The sequence below is a fragment of the Scleropages formosus genome, chromosome 13 (genome assembly GCF_900964775.1).
Source record: "Scleropages formosus chromosome 13, fSclFor1.1, whole genome shotgun sequence".
NCBI lineage: Eukaryota > Metazoa > Chordata > Actinopteri > Osteoglossiformes > Osteoglossidae > Scleropages > Scleropages formosus.
Window position 1 is genome coordinate 14263177 of NC_041818.1, and position 17756 is coordinate 14280932.

The 17756-nt window shown below is 40.9% G+C and overlaps 1 protein-coding gene across 1 annotated transcript; it reads left to right on the forward strand.

The window, feature by feature from the left end:
• Nucleotides 1-15603: 15603 nt before the first annotated feature.
• Nucleotides 15604-17751, forward strand: ufsp1 (UFM1-specific peptidase 1). The gene is made up of 2 exons (XM_018744406.2): nt 15604-15685; nt 16084-17751. Exon 2 carries the CDS (start codon nt 16093-16095, stop codon nt 16750-16752), a length of 660 nt encoding a protein of 219 aa, XP_018599922.2. The 5' UTR covers nt 15604-15685; nt 16084-16092; the 3' UTR covers nt 16753-17751.
• Nucleotides 17752-17756: the final 5 nt, after the last annotated feature.

Sequence of the window (17756 nt, forward strand, 5' to 3'; positions counted from 1 at the left end):
ACTTCCAAGTTGTCATGGTGCACACGAGGATTCAGCCCACGGACTCAAACACCGGTGTGTTTTCGTGTAGTGGGGCAGACAATAGAATAGTCAGGGACAGGTAGGAGTCGGTTGATTGCCGTACATTGCTCAGAGGAACAGACAAAACCAGAGCCGAGCTCATAAAGCAGAGAGTTGAGGACCAAGGAAACCAAACCAAGGCAATACCAGACAGGAAAGGAACGGGAAACGGGTAAGGCAGCTTTCATGCAAGCCACATCTTCTCTAGATGAGGTTCTACAGTGTGGAGCACCCAGGTAGCCTCTTTATACCCTGCCTCCCTGATTAGAGATGTAATTGTCGGGTACGCGGTTGGGGGCGTGAAACCAGTGATCAACAGATTGTATTCATTTGATTGGCAGCTCTTGGTTCTAATTACATAATTAATTATTAAAGAGGCAGTAAGGGGGCACTTTTTATGTTAGGCAAACATGTAGTCTACAGCCAGTAAAGGAAGTAAAAGTACAAAGAGGAACTTCACTATATTCTTACACTTTGAGTATCAGGGGTAATTTATGTAAGGAAGGGAAGAACAGTCAGATATGATAATGTAACAGCGTAAATGTTTGCTACTTCATTGCCAAATTTTTTATATTATTGTTCTTCATCCATCCATGTTCAATAACCTTGCCCAGTGCATGGTTGTAGTTTTCTGGAGCCATCACATTGCAGTCACACAGTCTCAGTCAGACATATGTACACTAAGAGGAATTTAGAGTAACTTGAGTTCATCTAGAGTAAATGTAAAGTTAATCTGAAACATGTCTTTGGGTTGTAAGAAAACTACAGCACCTGGGGGGAAAATGATGTGAAAAAGCAGGGAGGACATGGAAACTCCAGACAGATTGAACTGAATTTGTACTCATGTCCAAACCCAGAGTCCAGGAGCTGTGAGATATCCGTGCTTCACTGCCATCCGATTCTTTGTTAAAATAAATAAAAAAATAATAATAATTTAAAAATGCCTTATTACATCCCTTAAAAAACACTGTGATATATTGACTTTGTCCTTATCCTAGAAGCAAATTTGGGAAATCCAGTTAAAATGACAAATGCCTGACAATAGAGTTCTATAGCAGAATAAGCAAGCTGGCACTATTAGGTCTAGTGTAGGCTTATAAATGAGTGGCAAGCCGGCACCATGTTTCATGGCAACAGCCCACACAGTTCAGGAAGGTGCATGGAGTCTTTCAGGGAAGCTGCTGGGGTTCAGCATGAGGGCAGGGGTTCACCTTATTTGTCCGGAAAGCATTCCTTGGATAGTTTCCTCTTGAAATGAAAAGTGTCACGTCACGCTGTGTCTCAGAGGGGCTTCTTGGGTGTGTGGTGGATGTCTTTCAAGCTGCCAAATGGACATGAGTGTGGTGTTATTCCATGTTCTGACAGTCTATTTGTCTCGCATAGATAGACTGGCCATGCTGGTTCACTTATCGGTCATCTGAAAGATCACAGGCACTCAATACATGCAGCTCTTTTGGAGAGAAATGCTTGCTCTCTCTATATATGATATACTGTATGTACTATATATTATATAGGTAAATATAAAACCAAAGGAGTATTTCCACACATTCTGTTTTAACTGAAAATGTTTCAATTGCCATGACGCCAGAATTCGTATGTTCACAGAGAAAGGATAACTTGAAACTGCAGAGAACTCTGTAGGCTGTTACATGGGAAGGCGATTGCATAGATTCTAAAGATATGAGGTAATGCAAAATTATGCTGGGTGAAATATTCTAAACAACAGTGAAAATACAAGCACTCAAAAATAATAACAGCAGCAAAAATAGTAATTAAGTTATTTTTATTATAAAGAAATATGATTCAAACAACAAAGACAGGAACAACAAAAACAGTAACAGATAGTCACTGTTGGCAGTCATTCATTGTTTTGTCATCTTCTCCTAATAGGATCAGAAGTTTTTGTGTGGTGAAACTTTGGCTTTTGTTATTTTCAAACTACAGGAAGCATAATGTCCCTATGTTATTATAATTTGATAAGAATGATGATAAGAAGTATGACTATCACAGCTTCTAGTTTTTTTTGCAACCTGTTCTCTGAAGACTTTAATTACCTGTCTGAACTGAAAAACTTTTATGACAAAGTCTGATAAAATACTTCTTATTATGAATTCCTATTGGTACAATGCACCTTAATTTTTCTTTCTGTCACCACGTACTGAATTTTGCTTTGAAAGTATTAAGTTTTGCATGTTTTCAGATGTTTTGTTTTCAATATCCATGTCATGTAGGTTGCTGCACAATATTTTTTGTTGTTTGCCTTCATCACTTATGCCATTTTTGGCTGATTCCTAACAGCAAACTTTTCACAGGGTAATATTGTCAAGGAAGAGTATTAAAACAACAAAAATGAGCACCTGTAGATTTTTGCTATACACACAACGCATACATTCAATAAGTGTAAAACTGGTTTGTTTTACTGTAGTTAGTTTGCCACTGTTAGCATCACTGTGCTGAAAGAGCCACACCTCTCCTGCTTGAATTTAATGTTAAGTTAGGGTCAGCCTCATTTCAGAGTGAACAGAACTTTACTCCTTTGGTGTTTTTGAGATACCACAATGTTATTTGATTATGTACTTCAGACTTTATGTGAAATATTGAAAGATATATACTATAATGTCAATACAAATTTTGGTTCAATAATCTGATGAGGATAAAACCACATTTATAGGATCGTCATGTTGTATTGCACTTTGGATAAAAGAGTCTGCTGTGCTGTGTTCATCAAAGCACTTTGGAGGGATGCACAGTACATGTCACAGAGGGGGAACCAGTGTGCACAGTGCTGAGTGTTTGTGCTTCATTCATCTGATTGGCTAGAGCTCTCAAATGGCTTTTGAACACTAGCCGAACATTATCTAAAGCAATGTGTCGCTCAGGATGGCTATGCATTAACAGTCTCATACCACAGACACTCATATGACTTAAAAAAGTCCTTATCACCCCTAAGAACTCTTCATATACCACACCATGCAGAATTATGGTATTACTTAGTAGTTAAAGCACTGGCTTATAACCTGCAGGGCTCTGCTCAGTACCCAGGAGCAATCTACTTAAACTGAAATTGATATATAAATGGTCAAAGTTTTTGTTGCCTCGTGTCAAAGTATCTGTTAGCATAGTAATAGTAATAGCAATAATAATAATAATCACAAAGTAGTTTACATTGAAGCATTGTATGACCTCTAGCCCTATGGATCTCTCTGTGTCCACATACACTCTCAACTCTGCTCTGTCTTTCTCAGTTTGGCTTTGGGCTGTTTATTTTGTCCAGGCCTGTTTGATTATGCCTGTGCCAAACCGAGATAGGGGGAGAGACAAGGTACGTGCAGGAGGACATGTGTCGGCAGAATAGTGCAGTCACAAAGACTCCGTGGTCAGGAGGTCGTCACTGGAATAGGGATGAAGGGTAGCTGGGGGCAGGGGGTGGGTTTGGGGGGAAGGGAGGTCAGTGAACGGCGCTGCCCCCTACCCCCTTTATGAACAAGCACTCATAAACGGAGACTGATCCAGACAGTGTTAGAGAGAGACAGAGAGAGAGAATGCTATAGAGCAGGCAAATGACTATTGGCCCAGTCTTTCACTCCAGGTCTTCAGATGGGACATGAGCCAGCTAAGACTTGCCTTCTGAGGATCCTCTGTCATGACACGAGACAGGAAGACACAGAGAGAATGGGGAGCAGGAGGCCGGGGCACACAACTGTGGCCTCGGAAGTTATTGTTTCAGCGCCACAGGCGTCCTGGAGCATAATCGCTGTACGGATCTGGGACGGCTCCAGCTTCTCATCAAGTTCACAGTGAAATAGGCCATTGGCAGCACAGCATTAATGTTAGCAAGACACTCAAAAGGGCAAGTGTGATAAACGAGATGATAAGTGTACACTTCTCCATCTATAATCCCACCTCTTGGATCCTGACACACTATATTTCTCACTTATAAGTTTTTTGCTCTCTTTTACCCCATCTACTCTGTAATTATTCATCTGTGGACTTGCTGACAACTCGGGGACTCTTATGATACCACTGGATTGTTTGCAGAATGTGGAAAAAGAGGGAGGAGTGCACATCTTCTGCAAACACAAACCAGCAGCAATACAATTGTAGAGGAGATCCCCAGGTTTGGCAACGCTTGCTTGGATCTTCCTTCTATTTATAGCCTGGATTCCCCTTGATTGTTTTAGGAAGACTGTACCACCCACATCTATAAATAATAGAAATGTATTAAATGCTAGATATTTACAGGCTTGAAATATCTTGAGGCTACTCTGAAGTGTTGGGAAGGGTGGTAGGTTACTTTGGAGGGCACTTTATGAATTATAAAATAACAAAAAAAAGTATCTTTTATGTTGTCAATACCCTTAATAAAACAGAGATCATCCTAAGGCTTTACATTAATTATGTATATTAACCACAAATTATGCATTAGTACTATAGAAACCTGTAGCATTGTGTCATAATTAAGATAGCACATGACATTATATGTACATCAAAGTACTCTGCTTTAACCTGTTACTAAATGTAAGTGATGCTACAGTTTACGGATAGACTTCAGGACTTGCCCTGTGTGATCTGGTTCATTTTAGACTAGTTTTGTTTTCAAATTATGTTTTCGTTGACCTGTCTAAAAGGTTCATGTGCCCCAGTGAATTTACAGTTGAAGATTAAAAATAAACATACTGGAAAAATGCAACAAAAGATTTAATACAGATCTCAGGGAATACCAGGATATCTTAATGGGTCTGAAGGAAGAAGCTTGAATACTTGAATATTTAAAAAAAAATAATTAATTGCAAACAATCTTCTTCATGTATCTACATTGTAACTGTCATGTCGGAATAAGGGAGCTCAGGGTGATGGTGAGTAGGACCCAATCGCGGGTTCCGTTTATTACCAACAAAAGCCAAAGAGTAAGATGAAGAGCAGTAGTCGGGGACATGCATGGGTCAGGCGATGAGCATTCAGTGTTTCGTGGGACAGACAAGAGACGTAAACAATGAGACGAAGCGAAGGCCGGTAGCCAGGAAGTCAGAAACTGCGAAGGGTCAGGAATCGAGGTGCACATGGGAGCTGCAGTCGCTCGAGCGAGGTTCTGCAAGCAGGCGTGGAATCTTGTTCCCTTTTATCCCGTCCCACCATGATGAGAGGCAGGTGCTGGTGAGGTACGCGTGACGGTAACCATATTCCAAACCTTGATGTATATGTTATCACCCTCAGATCTGTTCAAACGTTACTCAGAGGTGTTGATGCTTGAAGGTAATAACTGGTCTTAGGTGTATGCGATGAAGTCTATTGCATATACAACGCTTAGTGGGACGGGACTCCTTCAGTGTATATTTTCTGCAGATTGGAAAAAGAGCCATTGCTGTAAGTACTTACTGATTTTTATGCTAGAAGTGTTTCCTTTAACTGAATAATACATGCAGCTCATCCTTCAAGAAGAAAAATATGACAGTGTACAAGACACAAAATGATTCTGGTGCAAGTTCTGCATTAAACTAGTAGTGTAGCATGAAAGTGGTTTGACTTAGGAGCGACCACAATAAAGCTCAAATCATTCCATCAGTTTGGAGGCAATAGAAAGACCTCCTGGGGATCACCATTTTTTTCTGTTTTTGGTTTTGGTTGGGTGGGAAGAAACTTGATTGACAGTTGTCTCAGATACACAGCAGACTTCAAGGGCGCTGCATCACAACACCCCAACACTCTCAATAGGGTTTAAATGGCATTGACCAAAAATTGCTTAAAATAACTTATCTATAGCTATGAGAAAGTTCCAGTGCTGAGCAGCTTTGTAGTAATCCAGCATAAACTGGTTCATAAGCAGCTGATTCAGGAGTATATATGTGCTATCGATTGGTGGCACAACCTACTCCCTCCAGCAAGCCTGCAGCTTCAGGAAACTGCAGTCAATTACGAAACCTTGGAGCCAACAGGAACAGAAGTCACAAGATCTTTTCTCCCCATTAAATATGAGCGATGAAGAGAAGGGCATTCAGCAATATGTGACAGTGTACCTCGGAAAGCCTGGCTCACAGCGCCTGCTGTGGGTCCTCGGGCCCCTCCGCTGCCGAGAGGACCATCTCCACAGGCTTTGCTAAAGGCTTGATGAAAAGAACAGTTATACTAACCCTGAAATTATGAAGTTAATTTATTGAGCTTATCCTAAGCAGTAAATATTTTGAATTAGTTGTTTTTGCATGGAAAACAGGATGTCCCAAAATGATATTTTATTTTCTGCCATATTTAGGGAATATTTTACAGTAAATTGGTTGCACAAACATCCCAATGAACATACACCATATCCCCATGTAGTTTAAATCTTCCTTTATTAGACAGTACTCAATTACACATTCTGAAAGGCAAATGACCTACCGTGGTATTCCAAAGCAGCTAAAACAAGTACTGAGTGTTTTAAATAAACATTGATGTTGATATGATAATTCCAAATAAGATCTTATTCATGTGAATGACTCTTAATCCTCTTATTTCAGAGTTTCCAGTGTCCAGAAGGTCAAAAGGAATTGTTTCTATGAAAATATGAACTTTTGAACTCCCCTGTAGAATACGCTGTCTGAAGAAAACATATAAGCAAAAGAAATAATATTAAGGAAGCAGTATTTTCAGACACTTTGCCAGCTACTGTGAATTAATTCAAATGATATCACTTCATCTTAATCTTCAGCAGCACAGTGGCTGAGTGGGTAGCACTGGCGCCTCAAAGATCCTGCTCTCTGGGTTGGACTCCAGCACTGTCTGTGCAGAGTTTGCATGTTGTCCTTGCCCTTGTGTAGTTTTCCACCAACAATCTAAAGGTATAAGCACTGGCGACCTTATTTTATGCTTAGTCTGGGACTAGGCATGTGATGGTCTGTTGTCCCATTAAGGGTTTACTGTTGTGCCTTATGCTTTCCAGGACTGGCTCTGGACCACTATGATCCTTTACTGGATTAGTGGGTTCTGAGAATGGTTGGATGCATCTTAGTTTAGACAGCTGAAGTTTTGATAAGCTTTCTAAATTTCATTATCTTTTCATAAATATCATATGATTTATGTTTTTCTTTCAAGTTTGGTGAAACTGAAATGCCTTTAAGTGTAGTGCCTTTAAGATTAAGTGTCAAGTGTATTTTAAAACAAAAACTATGCTATTAGAAAGGAAGGTGGAGTAACACTAGGTCAAAGATTTGAACTTGACCTTCTAGATAGTAATGGATTTGGCCACCATGAATGACGAAAGAGTGTTTAGAATTGTAATAATGCAATGTGCCAATGTTAGCAATCAGGTGGTTTCATGGACTGATGTGGTACACTGAAGCCCCCCTGTGTTCACCAGGGCCTTGTCCAATGAGACATGTGACCAACCAACCAACGTAAACAACCCCTTGTCCCGAGCGGGGTCGCTGCGAGCTGTAGCCTGCCCGGCAGCACAGTGCACAAGGCCGAAGGGGGAGAAGACACACCCAGGACAGGACGCCAGTCCATTGCAAAGCTCTCTAAGCAGGGCTCGAACCCCAGACCCGCCACAAAGTGGGCACCAACCAAACCCATCGCACTGACATGTGACCAGTGGTTTAAATTAGTTTTATTAGCATATTTTGTTAAAGAAAAGTTACTCTGAAATCAAATGGCAGCATTCACTGGTGGTCAGTTTCATATAGAAAAACCCATAAGGTAGTTCTGTCACAAATAACTGTCAAATTCATCAGCTCACTTCAAAGCATCAGTAAACCCCTGGTCTGGTTGCCCAACTAGAGATCTACATAACTGACAAAATTATTGAATAAAGTTAATATTAGGCATTAATGTGCAATAATAACACGTGCAATAACCATCAGAGCATTAATATTATTATTATTAACATTAACCATTAGCCTGTTAATATTACTATTAACAGTATTATTGTAGTCTTTACTGTGTATTTCACTGTGTATGGGATATTTTACTGTGTACTTTGTGTGTGCTTTGTGTATATTGTGTTTTTTTATTCCTGCCCAACCCAAAAGTATTTGCTCCCCTCCTTTTTTTAATAGTATTTCCTCCTTTTTTAGTATTTACTCCCTCTTTTACTGAAGTTTTTGTATTTATTGTATTATTTCAGCTTTATTTATTGAAGTTTTAGAGTATTTATTGTGTACACGTTGTTTTTATGTTTGACTCTCTCAGCATTGCTCAAGAATTCCTATGTGCCCGGACCATGTGTATGTGTACAAATGGCAAATAAAGTTCTATTCTATTCTACTCTGATCCAGCTGTAGATGGATGGATTTTACTCATGCTTTGAGACCTACATGTCAAATGAGCATAAAGGTCTACTGTATTATATGAAGTGGCTTTTCAGATTCAGAATTTTAGAAATTTACTAAACTTTTTAATGAGCACCATTATGTATATTTGCTTGCATTAGTTAAAACGTACAGAAAGCCCCCGTAAAAACAAAAGAACACTAAAAACTGCATACATGCAATATATTTTCTCACCTGAAAAGGGCATATGTAAAAGAAGTTTAACATAACCTAACTTCATAATCCTTTTATGTTTCGGGGGAAAATAATGAATTATTCAAAGGAATGTTGTGGAAAATGGCTCCAGTGATGTAGAATGTACTCCTTCTGTCCCTCAGAACTACTAATCACTTTCAGCATTCAAGGAGGATGTCCAAACTTCTCTTTCAGACCCACTTCTCCCAGTCGTTCCATAAACTTGCATTACATCATGTTCCACAGCTTCCTTTGTGTTTGCTATCGATTCTACAGGCAACTACTCATGTATTGTGTGCTGGCAAAAACAGTGGTTTTGGCCAAAGTGTAAAAATGCCTCATTTTACCATTTTCTCAAAAGCAACATATACAAGTCAAACACAGACAGATGACTATCAAATTAAAAGAAAAGATAATGCCGTTTCAGTGGTACTAAAGTAACTGCCTATTGTCTTCAGAAACAAAGCAGATTTGAGTCAATTGTTACTCCCAAGCTCTTTTCTGACAGAGTGGATGAGATGAAGAAGTTGTCCAGTTCTGCAGCAGATGTGACTGGTAATTGGAGGCAGAGACATCCAAGAAACATGTTGCAATGAGGCAAGACATATTTGCATCCAGTGAAGTAAAAGAGAGGAAGATGTGTCACCTGGTAGTCAGCAGTAGGAGAATCTGAGTGAGAATAATCAGGAGCGGCAAAGTGGTATAGATGGATGAGAATAAGGTGCCCAGCACCAAGCTCTGTGAAATACCTGTGGAGAGAAGCTCAAGGAGCACAGAGGAGCTGTGCCAAACCACACTGTAAAATCTCCATGATAGGCAAGATTCAAACCATTTGAACAACAATCATTTGATTCCAAGATGTAACTAAGATTGTGTCTAGAAAATAGACCGCAAATCTTAATCCTAATAACAGATAAAGGACTGGATTAAACAAGTGACACAAACACATGATACAGACTTCCCTCACATAATGAACACTCCAATTACAGGAATTTGGACTTACGAGCACAGGAAACTTGTACCCTAAGATTCAAACAATGAGCAATCTACTCGTATTTACAAAAAATTTCAGTTTAAATTATGAACCTGAGTGACATCAAACACCACACAAGAGAATCAGCCTCCCACAAATGAACAAAAAGATGGATGGACACCTGAAGCATCACGTAACTACAGGAGTTCATTTTAAAAGCTGATTTTTCAGGACAAATTATGTTGGAGTGCGAAAGAAGCATGTACTCTGAAAATGTATGGGTTTTCAATCGGTTAAAACACACAATAACTAATGGGGAGTTGCAGGTAGTGTAGTAGTTTGCACTTAAAGAATCAGGGTTTGAATCCCATCTCCTGCTGAAGTACAACTGAGCAAGGTACTTGGCCTGAACTTCTCCAGTAAAAAAAAGTCACTCAGTTGTATACATTGTGAATTAATAACTAAGTAGCTTAACACTGTGAGCAGCTTTGGAGAAAAGTTTAATGAATAATAAGTGAAAAATTATGTAAACCGGTAACAACCACTTAAGCAGCAACAAATACAATGAAAAATGTTCTGCAACAGCTCTCACACTGGTTTAAAGCACAGACATAACAAGGGGGCATGTCCCTCCCAGAGATCAAGCAATTTTAACCTGTTACCTAATTTTTATGTATAACTCCATCATGAATGTTGGTAATATTTTTGTCCTCTCCTGATACATCTGACAGGACGTTAAATCACCAATTTTGAGCAATTTTGGTCCATTGGTCCATCAACAGAACTTTGATATTTGAAGGATGAATCATGTGAGGCTCTTACTTCAGGTTCTACTGTGGAAAGAAAGCTTGAACAAAAACAGCATGGACAGGGCAAATCTTTGTCTTGCCTATCTAAGCATCGTGGTTGTACACAGCTTCTAGGAAAAAGCTCAGATTTATTCCACTCCATGCCTTAGCATCTTCCCTCTATGAATGGACAATATTTTCCACAGGACAAAAAAAATTATTTTTACACAATTAAATACATTTTTTCTAACAAATTAACTGGTTTTGTACAAAGAAAAAAGGCAGCACAGAAAACTTACAAAATATGTAAAAATACAGGGAGATTAGAAATGTGCTCAGATTTTCTGAAGACTCTTCTTAGGCTGGAATTTAATGCGAAAAAACCACCAGTGGCTGCAATGCAGTCATTCTGCGGGTAACTTGCCATTGATTTACCTGACCAACTGCTATGTATGGAACGATGGTATTGCTAAAAGAAATATTTTAGTTCTGATGATTAAATGCACGTCACAGACTAACAGGAAGGGCCCATTAGAACCTCGATACTTACAACCATTGCTGTCCAAGAAACTTCCTTTTCCTGTGACAGGAAAGAACAGAGCCTTGCAGAATGTGTATCCAACACCAGACATACCAACTAGAAGAGGGCAGACATGTTTACCTCATCATTTGTTTATTTAATTTTGTTTCTCCTGATAATTGTCCCTTGGGTTTAAATGCAACTTCTTTGTGAACTCTGGAAAGGAATTTAACAGCGTGCCGTTTGGTCGTAAATCTTCCTTCAATAGCTAAAATATGAAATAGAAGGCTGCAGATCACAGTGTCAAACACACTGACAATAAGATTTACACATTGCAAAAGGAAAAGGAAATCTGGATAAACTATCCCGTGTGTGATCACTTGTGCTCTGAACAGCCCCCCAGTGGATAGAGGATTACACACAGTTCCTAACAAAAGAGGGATCCTGAAAATGTGCACCAGTTATACAAACCTTCCTTCTTTGCCATCGAATGGTACGCCTTTAATTTGTTTTTAAGATTGAAAATAAATTGCGCAACATCAACCAACAATCAGCATCTTTTACGTTTCTCATCCTTTTTAGTATGTTTGTGAATGATTGTATATTGCTTGGTACATGATTAACACAGACAAAACACATGTGATCCATAGAAAAAAGGGGTGTTTAGTGACCATGTACATTCTCTGGGGCCCACAGTCAGCATGTTCTGATCTCAAAGCACCAGCACACAGTATGGTCCCTTTCCAGTGCCTGCAAGCTGCATGACAGATGTACGTCACACAGCTGTGCACACAAGGAGCTAGGACTCAACCCCAACCCCTTTGAAGGGCTTGCTGATGACCCAAGAATCAGTCGGGAGGATTGCTGCTGGGTGGCCTTCAGGTGAAAGTTCAAATACATCTGGCAGTGACAAGAAGCACCCTCCCTCACAGAAGTCAAAAGCAAAGGGCATTCCCTCATACATTCCACAGCATCCGAACGTGTTTCTGATGGTCACTTGGAAACTAAAGTGCCTGGACAGTGAATTGTAGCATGTTGTCTCAGCTTCGGGAAGTAAACTGTGAGGCTGAGTTGGGAATTACATTGTTGACCAAACAGCTGCAATACAACCAGTACTGATAACCAGACCATGAAGAAGCACAGATGACTAGCACATGTGCAAGGTCATTCAGGACCAAGCAATGAGCAGCTGTGAAGGCATAGCTGGGCTTAGACTGTTGGGACACCGAGGGAGTGGCGCCAAACCACACTGTAAGATCTGCATGATCAGAGGGAGGCCACATCTATATGATCATGAGGGTGGTCGAATAGTGATCAATGTAGACCTGTGTGGAGGGGAGGGTGCTAAGGGGCACCTACCACAGCTTGCAGTCTTATCAGCTTTGCATACTGGTGGACATGCAGGGAGTACGCCGATCATCTAAGAAAAAGAGTCAGTAGAGAAAGAAAAAGAAAGAAAGAAAGAAAGAAAGAAAGTCTTCGTTCTGATGGACTTCAGAGTCCAATTAAGCTTAATAGGGGTCTAATTAATCCTGCCCTTGGGGGTAGCAGTTTTTAAAGATTAAAGCATACTGAAAAAATTGAAAAAAAAACATAACTGGAGTCATTAAGGAAACAGCCATGAGTACAGGCAAAAAGCCTCAACACAATCATTCATCCTGACCTTCCACGATGTGCAGGGAGAAGCTCAGCAGGACAGCCCCTGGGCAGTAGAGCAGGGCTGTCAAGTGGAACGTACTGGCTGATGATGCTCGAACAATATGGATAAATTCAGCAGCCATTACCTTTGTGTTGTACTTCGGTTTGTAATGCCAAGAACAGAAAGATTTCACACTGTCATACATTTGCATTTGTTCATTTAACAGATGCTTTTCTCTAAAGCGATGGACAACTCAGAGTAAACAAAAGCACATTTCACCAACAGATGAAGAGATGTGCGATTCTCCAGTGCAGCTGATTAGTCCAATACCAAAATTGTTCATATGTTACACAAATAGCTGTACATGGAATTGATAGGGAGTACAGTACTAGTACATATTTTTTTAAACAGCGTAGTGCAAGTGCATCAAACAGACAGGATATCAGGAGAGAAGTGGGTCTGAAAGAGATGCATTTTTAGACTGTTCGTAAATTTTCAGAGCATTCAGCAGTTTTCAGTGAGAGAGGGAACTCCTTCCATCATATTGGAGACAGAACCAAGAATCTTTTGACTTTGGACCTCTTATGTGTGAAACCACCAAGTAGCAAATTTAGGTATGTGCAACTCCACTACTTTTAGAGCAGAAGTAGATTATTAAAAATACAAATACAGTTCATGTGGACTATATATGTACTATGTAATTTAACTGGAGGGCCCAATGCCTAAGGATGGATACTAGGTACATAAGTGAATATAGCGAGTACTGACCTGTAGAAACACTCCACGGGCAGCATGACACTGGCTCCTTCGATGATCTGACTGCATTAGAGACCACACTCGGAGGAGGCATGACCACTAGCTTGTTGGAGTAAATCTACCAGTCGCCACTTACCTGCCATAAATGGACAGGAAACCCACTAATCACTCCTACCCACAAACTTTGTAATTGCAATTACAGACTAATGGAGACTGCTGTTTTTGGCCTGAAGTTGTTTCCATGTTTGAGCAGTTCTTATATGAAGCACTCATACACTGGTTCTTCACCTCACAAACACAACTGGGACCAGAACTCTGTTCATAACTAGATTGGTTTTTCAAGCCAAAGTCACTCACAATTAAAAAAGCCGCATAATACAGAAGTGCCTCAGGACATCAGTTCTATTTAAAAAAATTTTTATCACTTTTACAGAAAAATACTCGGTAAGCGTATTTTAATATTTTATCAACTTTGAGCAACATTAAAACTACTCTGAAATGGTTGAAAATAAAAATGTCTCCACAAATGCCCACTTAACCTAGACTGCTAACAAAATTCACCCCATAAATATGTACATCCCATAAAAATTAATGTTATTGAACAAATATATTTGTTTCTATGCTGAAACATCATGGAGGAGCTCTAAACACTGCGAAGTGAATCAAGGTGGTCCACAATCCAGTCTGTTTTACATACATGTATTCATTTAGCTGACACTTTTCTCCAAAGCAACTTACAATGTTAAGGTTACAATTATTACAATGTTAAAATTATGTACTCATTTATAAAGACGGGTCATCTCACTGGAGCAATTTAGGGTAAGTATCTTGCTCAAGGGTACTACAGCCAGAGGTGAGGATTGAACCTCTGATCTTTGAATCTAAAGGCAGTAGCTCTAACAACTACACCAGTACCTATTTTCAGCCCTTTTACTGACCCGTAACAGCTGCAAAAGGAGATGCAATTCACTTTTTATACACCTTAGAAAGCAGAACCCCAGAAAAAAAAAGCAGTTGTGAAAGAAATAAACAGGCAATATTACTCTGGTAGGCGCAGTGGGTTGGACCACAGTCCTCCTTTCCGGTGGGTCTGGGGTTCGAGTCCCGCTTGGGGTGCCTTGCGACGGACTGGCGTCCCGTCCTGGGTGTGTCCCCTTCCCCCTCTGGCCTTACGCCCTGTGTTGCCGGGTAGGCTCCGGTTCCCCGTGACCCCGTATGGGACAAGCGGTTCTGAAAATGTGTGTGTGTGTGTGTGTGTGTGTATTACTCTGGTAGGACTGTGCTGTGTCTGAAAGTTAATATTCACTGAGGCATTATTCTGTGGAGTCTAAGTGTTTCAAACGGGTTGACTGAAGAGAAAGGCAATATCACAGCTGTAGCAAGAGTACTGAATGACTAGTTATTTAACTGAGTATAATGGTTGTGTAAATCTCAGATGTGTAATTCTGGCTTCCGTTTTTCACGCTCCGGCCCCGATGAGTGGCTCGAGACTCCTTGCCCAGCTGAAGAGCGCTCCCCTGAGGACCACGCGGTCGTGTCGTGGCAGCTGAGCGGCAGGCTGGCTCTGTGGCGGACAGAGTTGCTTGGTGAGGGTGAACATGGGGTCGAACATCGCTGTACAACGATGTGCCCATTTATATGTCCATCCATCCAATGTCAACAACCACGTGTCCCAAGCAGGGTCGCGGCGAGCCGGAGCCTAACCCGGCAACACAGGGCACAGGGCCGAAGGGGGAGAGGACACACCCAGGACGGGATGCCAGTCCGTTGCTGGGTACCTAGCAGGACTCAATTCCCAGACCCGCCACACAATAGACACTGGCTGCACCTGCCGTGCTACCATGTCCCCCCTCCCATTTATAGAGCAAGGTATAATTACAGCTGCACTACAAAGACCCAGGTTCAAGCCTCACCTCCTGCCATAGTTCACTCGAGGAGGTACTAACCCTGAATTGCACAGAGCAGAAAAGCACCTGATCATTGTAAGCAGTGTATCTAGCAGTGTAAGTCACCTTGGTGAATAAGGTGTGTGGGCTCATAACACTACATGGAGTTCATTGGAAGTCGCTTTGGAGAAAAGCATCTGCTAAATAAATAAATGTAAATGTATGTGTACCAAGAGCGGGTAGTTGGACTTGAATGGAGAAGGTTCCGGTTACTCTGTCTTCAACCGCGACATTACCTGTTGTCTTTCAAACAGATAACATCCATGGATAAAATACATATTAATTAAATACAACCATGTACATTGTTGCACATTTTATATAGCTAAAAATCGTATTTGTTACTTTAGGTTGGCTGAGTTCACTTCTCTGGAACAAATGTTAAGAGCCAATGTTGTATTTGGGGACGTATTTCAGCGACGGACCTGTGGTCAGTCTCGGTTTCCGGCCGTCTTTGCTCGAACGTGGCGTTTCATTAACTGATGGTCCACAGTGTCCGTTCATCTCACAACCACCAGCATGTGCTAAACGGGTGGGTGTAAACTGTTTTTATACTTCAGGTATACCCACTTATGTGATATGTCCCTCAGGCTTTTTAAAAAAATATGTTAAAAAACCGTTATATTTTTTTGTTTCGTCGTGGAGCATTTTTTAATGATCGACTAGTAGACAGTACGCGATAGGGATCATAAAAATGAAATAGTCAGTGAGTACTTCATGCACTGCTTTCTCATAATGCTTAAATCCGTAGTGTATTAATATAAGTTAAATATGTCCGGTTCCCCGCGATCCCGTATGGGACGAGCGGTTCAGAAATGTGTGTGTGTGTGTGTGTGTTTAAATGATATTTCAGTTGGTGTTAGTATGCTTATTAAAAGCTTTCTCATTGTCATGACATATCATGCCATGATATGTCTTGTTTGTTTACAGGTTGAATACATGACTGAAGAAAGTTTGCTGAAGAACCCCCATGTCGGGCTCCCGAACCCTGAACCTGAGACTCTCCGATGTTCCCTGGTGAAAGGAGACTACTTGTTTTATCACTATGGCTGCGATGGCCATGATGATCGGGGATGGGGTTGTGGCTACCGTACCTTGCAGACCCTCTCTTCCTGGCTATGTCTGAATGGGCCACAGCAGCAAAATCAGAAGGCCGCTCCCAGCATAACTGACATTCAGGAATATCTGATTGTTCTGGGTGACAAGCCAGCCACCTTTCTGGGCTGCAGGGAATGGATCGGCACATGTGAGGCGGCAATGATTCTTGACCACCATCATGACGTACCCTGTCGGATCCTGCACGTGCGAGCTGGAGGGTCGGAGATGGAGGGGGTGGCAGAGGAGCTTCACCACCACTTTAGGATCAATGGGTCTCCTGTCATGATGGGTGGGGACAGAGACAACTCATCCAAGGGCATTCTGGGTGTGTGTACAGGGGTTCAGGGAAGCTACCTGCTGGTGCTGGACCCACACTACTATGGCCCCTCACTGGACACCGGGGAGGTGCAACGTCTGGGTTGGGTGGTGTGGAAAAGAGTGGACTCTCTGGATCACAACTCCTTCTACAACCTTTGTCTGCCACAGACTGCACGGAAGTGACAGTCGATCAGAGAAATATTGAGAGTAGGTGGTGCTCAACTCCTGAAATACCATAGACATCTACAGACTTCTGAGAGTGGCACTGTCAGAAATGAGGGGTTGTACTAGTAAATGGGCAAGACTCTACTGTCTTTTATTTGTAAAGCCCAATGACTAAAGAGCGCCAGGATTTCTTAGGTTTTGGTTTTATATTTTGGTCAAGTTTGGATATAAACGGTAAGCTTAGCTAAGGTCAAGCACCAGTTGCTTCATTGCTCATACTGAGTACTTGAGCTCTGGATGTGATTTCAGCATGTTTCAACCGTGAGATTTTGTCTTTTACCACTAGATACAATTCATCCTGTCTTGTGTTCTATATATCCATGCTGTAATGGTAGGGGCTGGCAATATGAAGAGTTTGTAACAAATTGTGATGCCTGAATTTTTTTTTTTTTAAAAAATATGTTCATATCCAGAAAAAAATGCTCTGTATCAGACAGAAGGCCCTTTCTTTTACCTGTTCTATTATTGGTTGTGCATGATGGTTGCAAAACTGTGATGCTCCCAGTTAGTTTTATAGAATTGTGAACATTATTTTTTTCATTAGTCACTGAAAACTGATTGCGGGCTCAAACCTGCTCGTATGTCTTGTGTTTTTCAGGTATTTTTTGCAAGTTCAGTGCCTTGCTAGGATGATCCTTGTCAGGAATTCTCACCTTTTCTTTGTGCTGCACTGCCCTCTTGTGGGGTTCTCTAATTTTTTTGGACAAAATTGCTAGAAGCAGACAAGGGTTTGTTTGAAATATGTGCCAGAAGATCTGTCGGTTCCAAACAGGAAACCGTACATATCTGATGAATGTCTTAGAATAACACTGGTTGCTGGGTGGAAATGATTAATGCACTGGCTTACATTTTACATTAATACATTTGGCAGATGTTATCTCCTAAGATATGCATAATTTGGTATAAAGTGTGTTCAGCAAAGGATGAATGGCTTTAAATACAACCACAGGATTATTAAAGCA

Bases quoted from the DNA above. Each gene is read 5' to 3' on its own strand.
- ufsp1 (XM_018744406.2), top strand. From the start codon at position 16,093: ATGACTGAAGAAAGTTTGCTGAAGAACCCCCATGTCGGGCTCCCGAAC.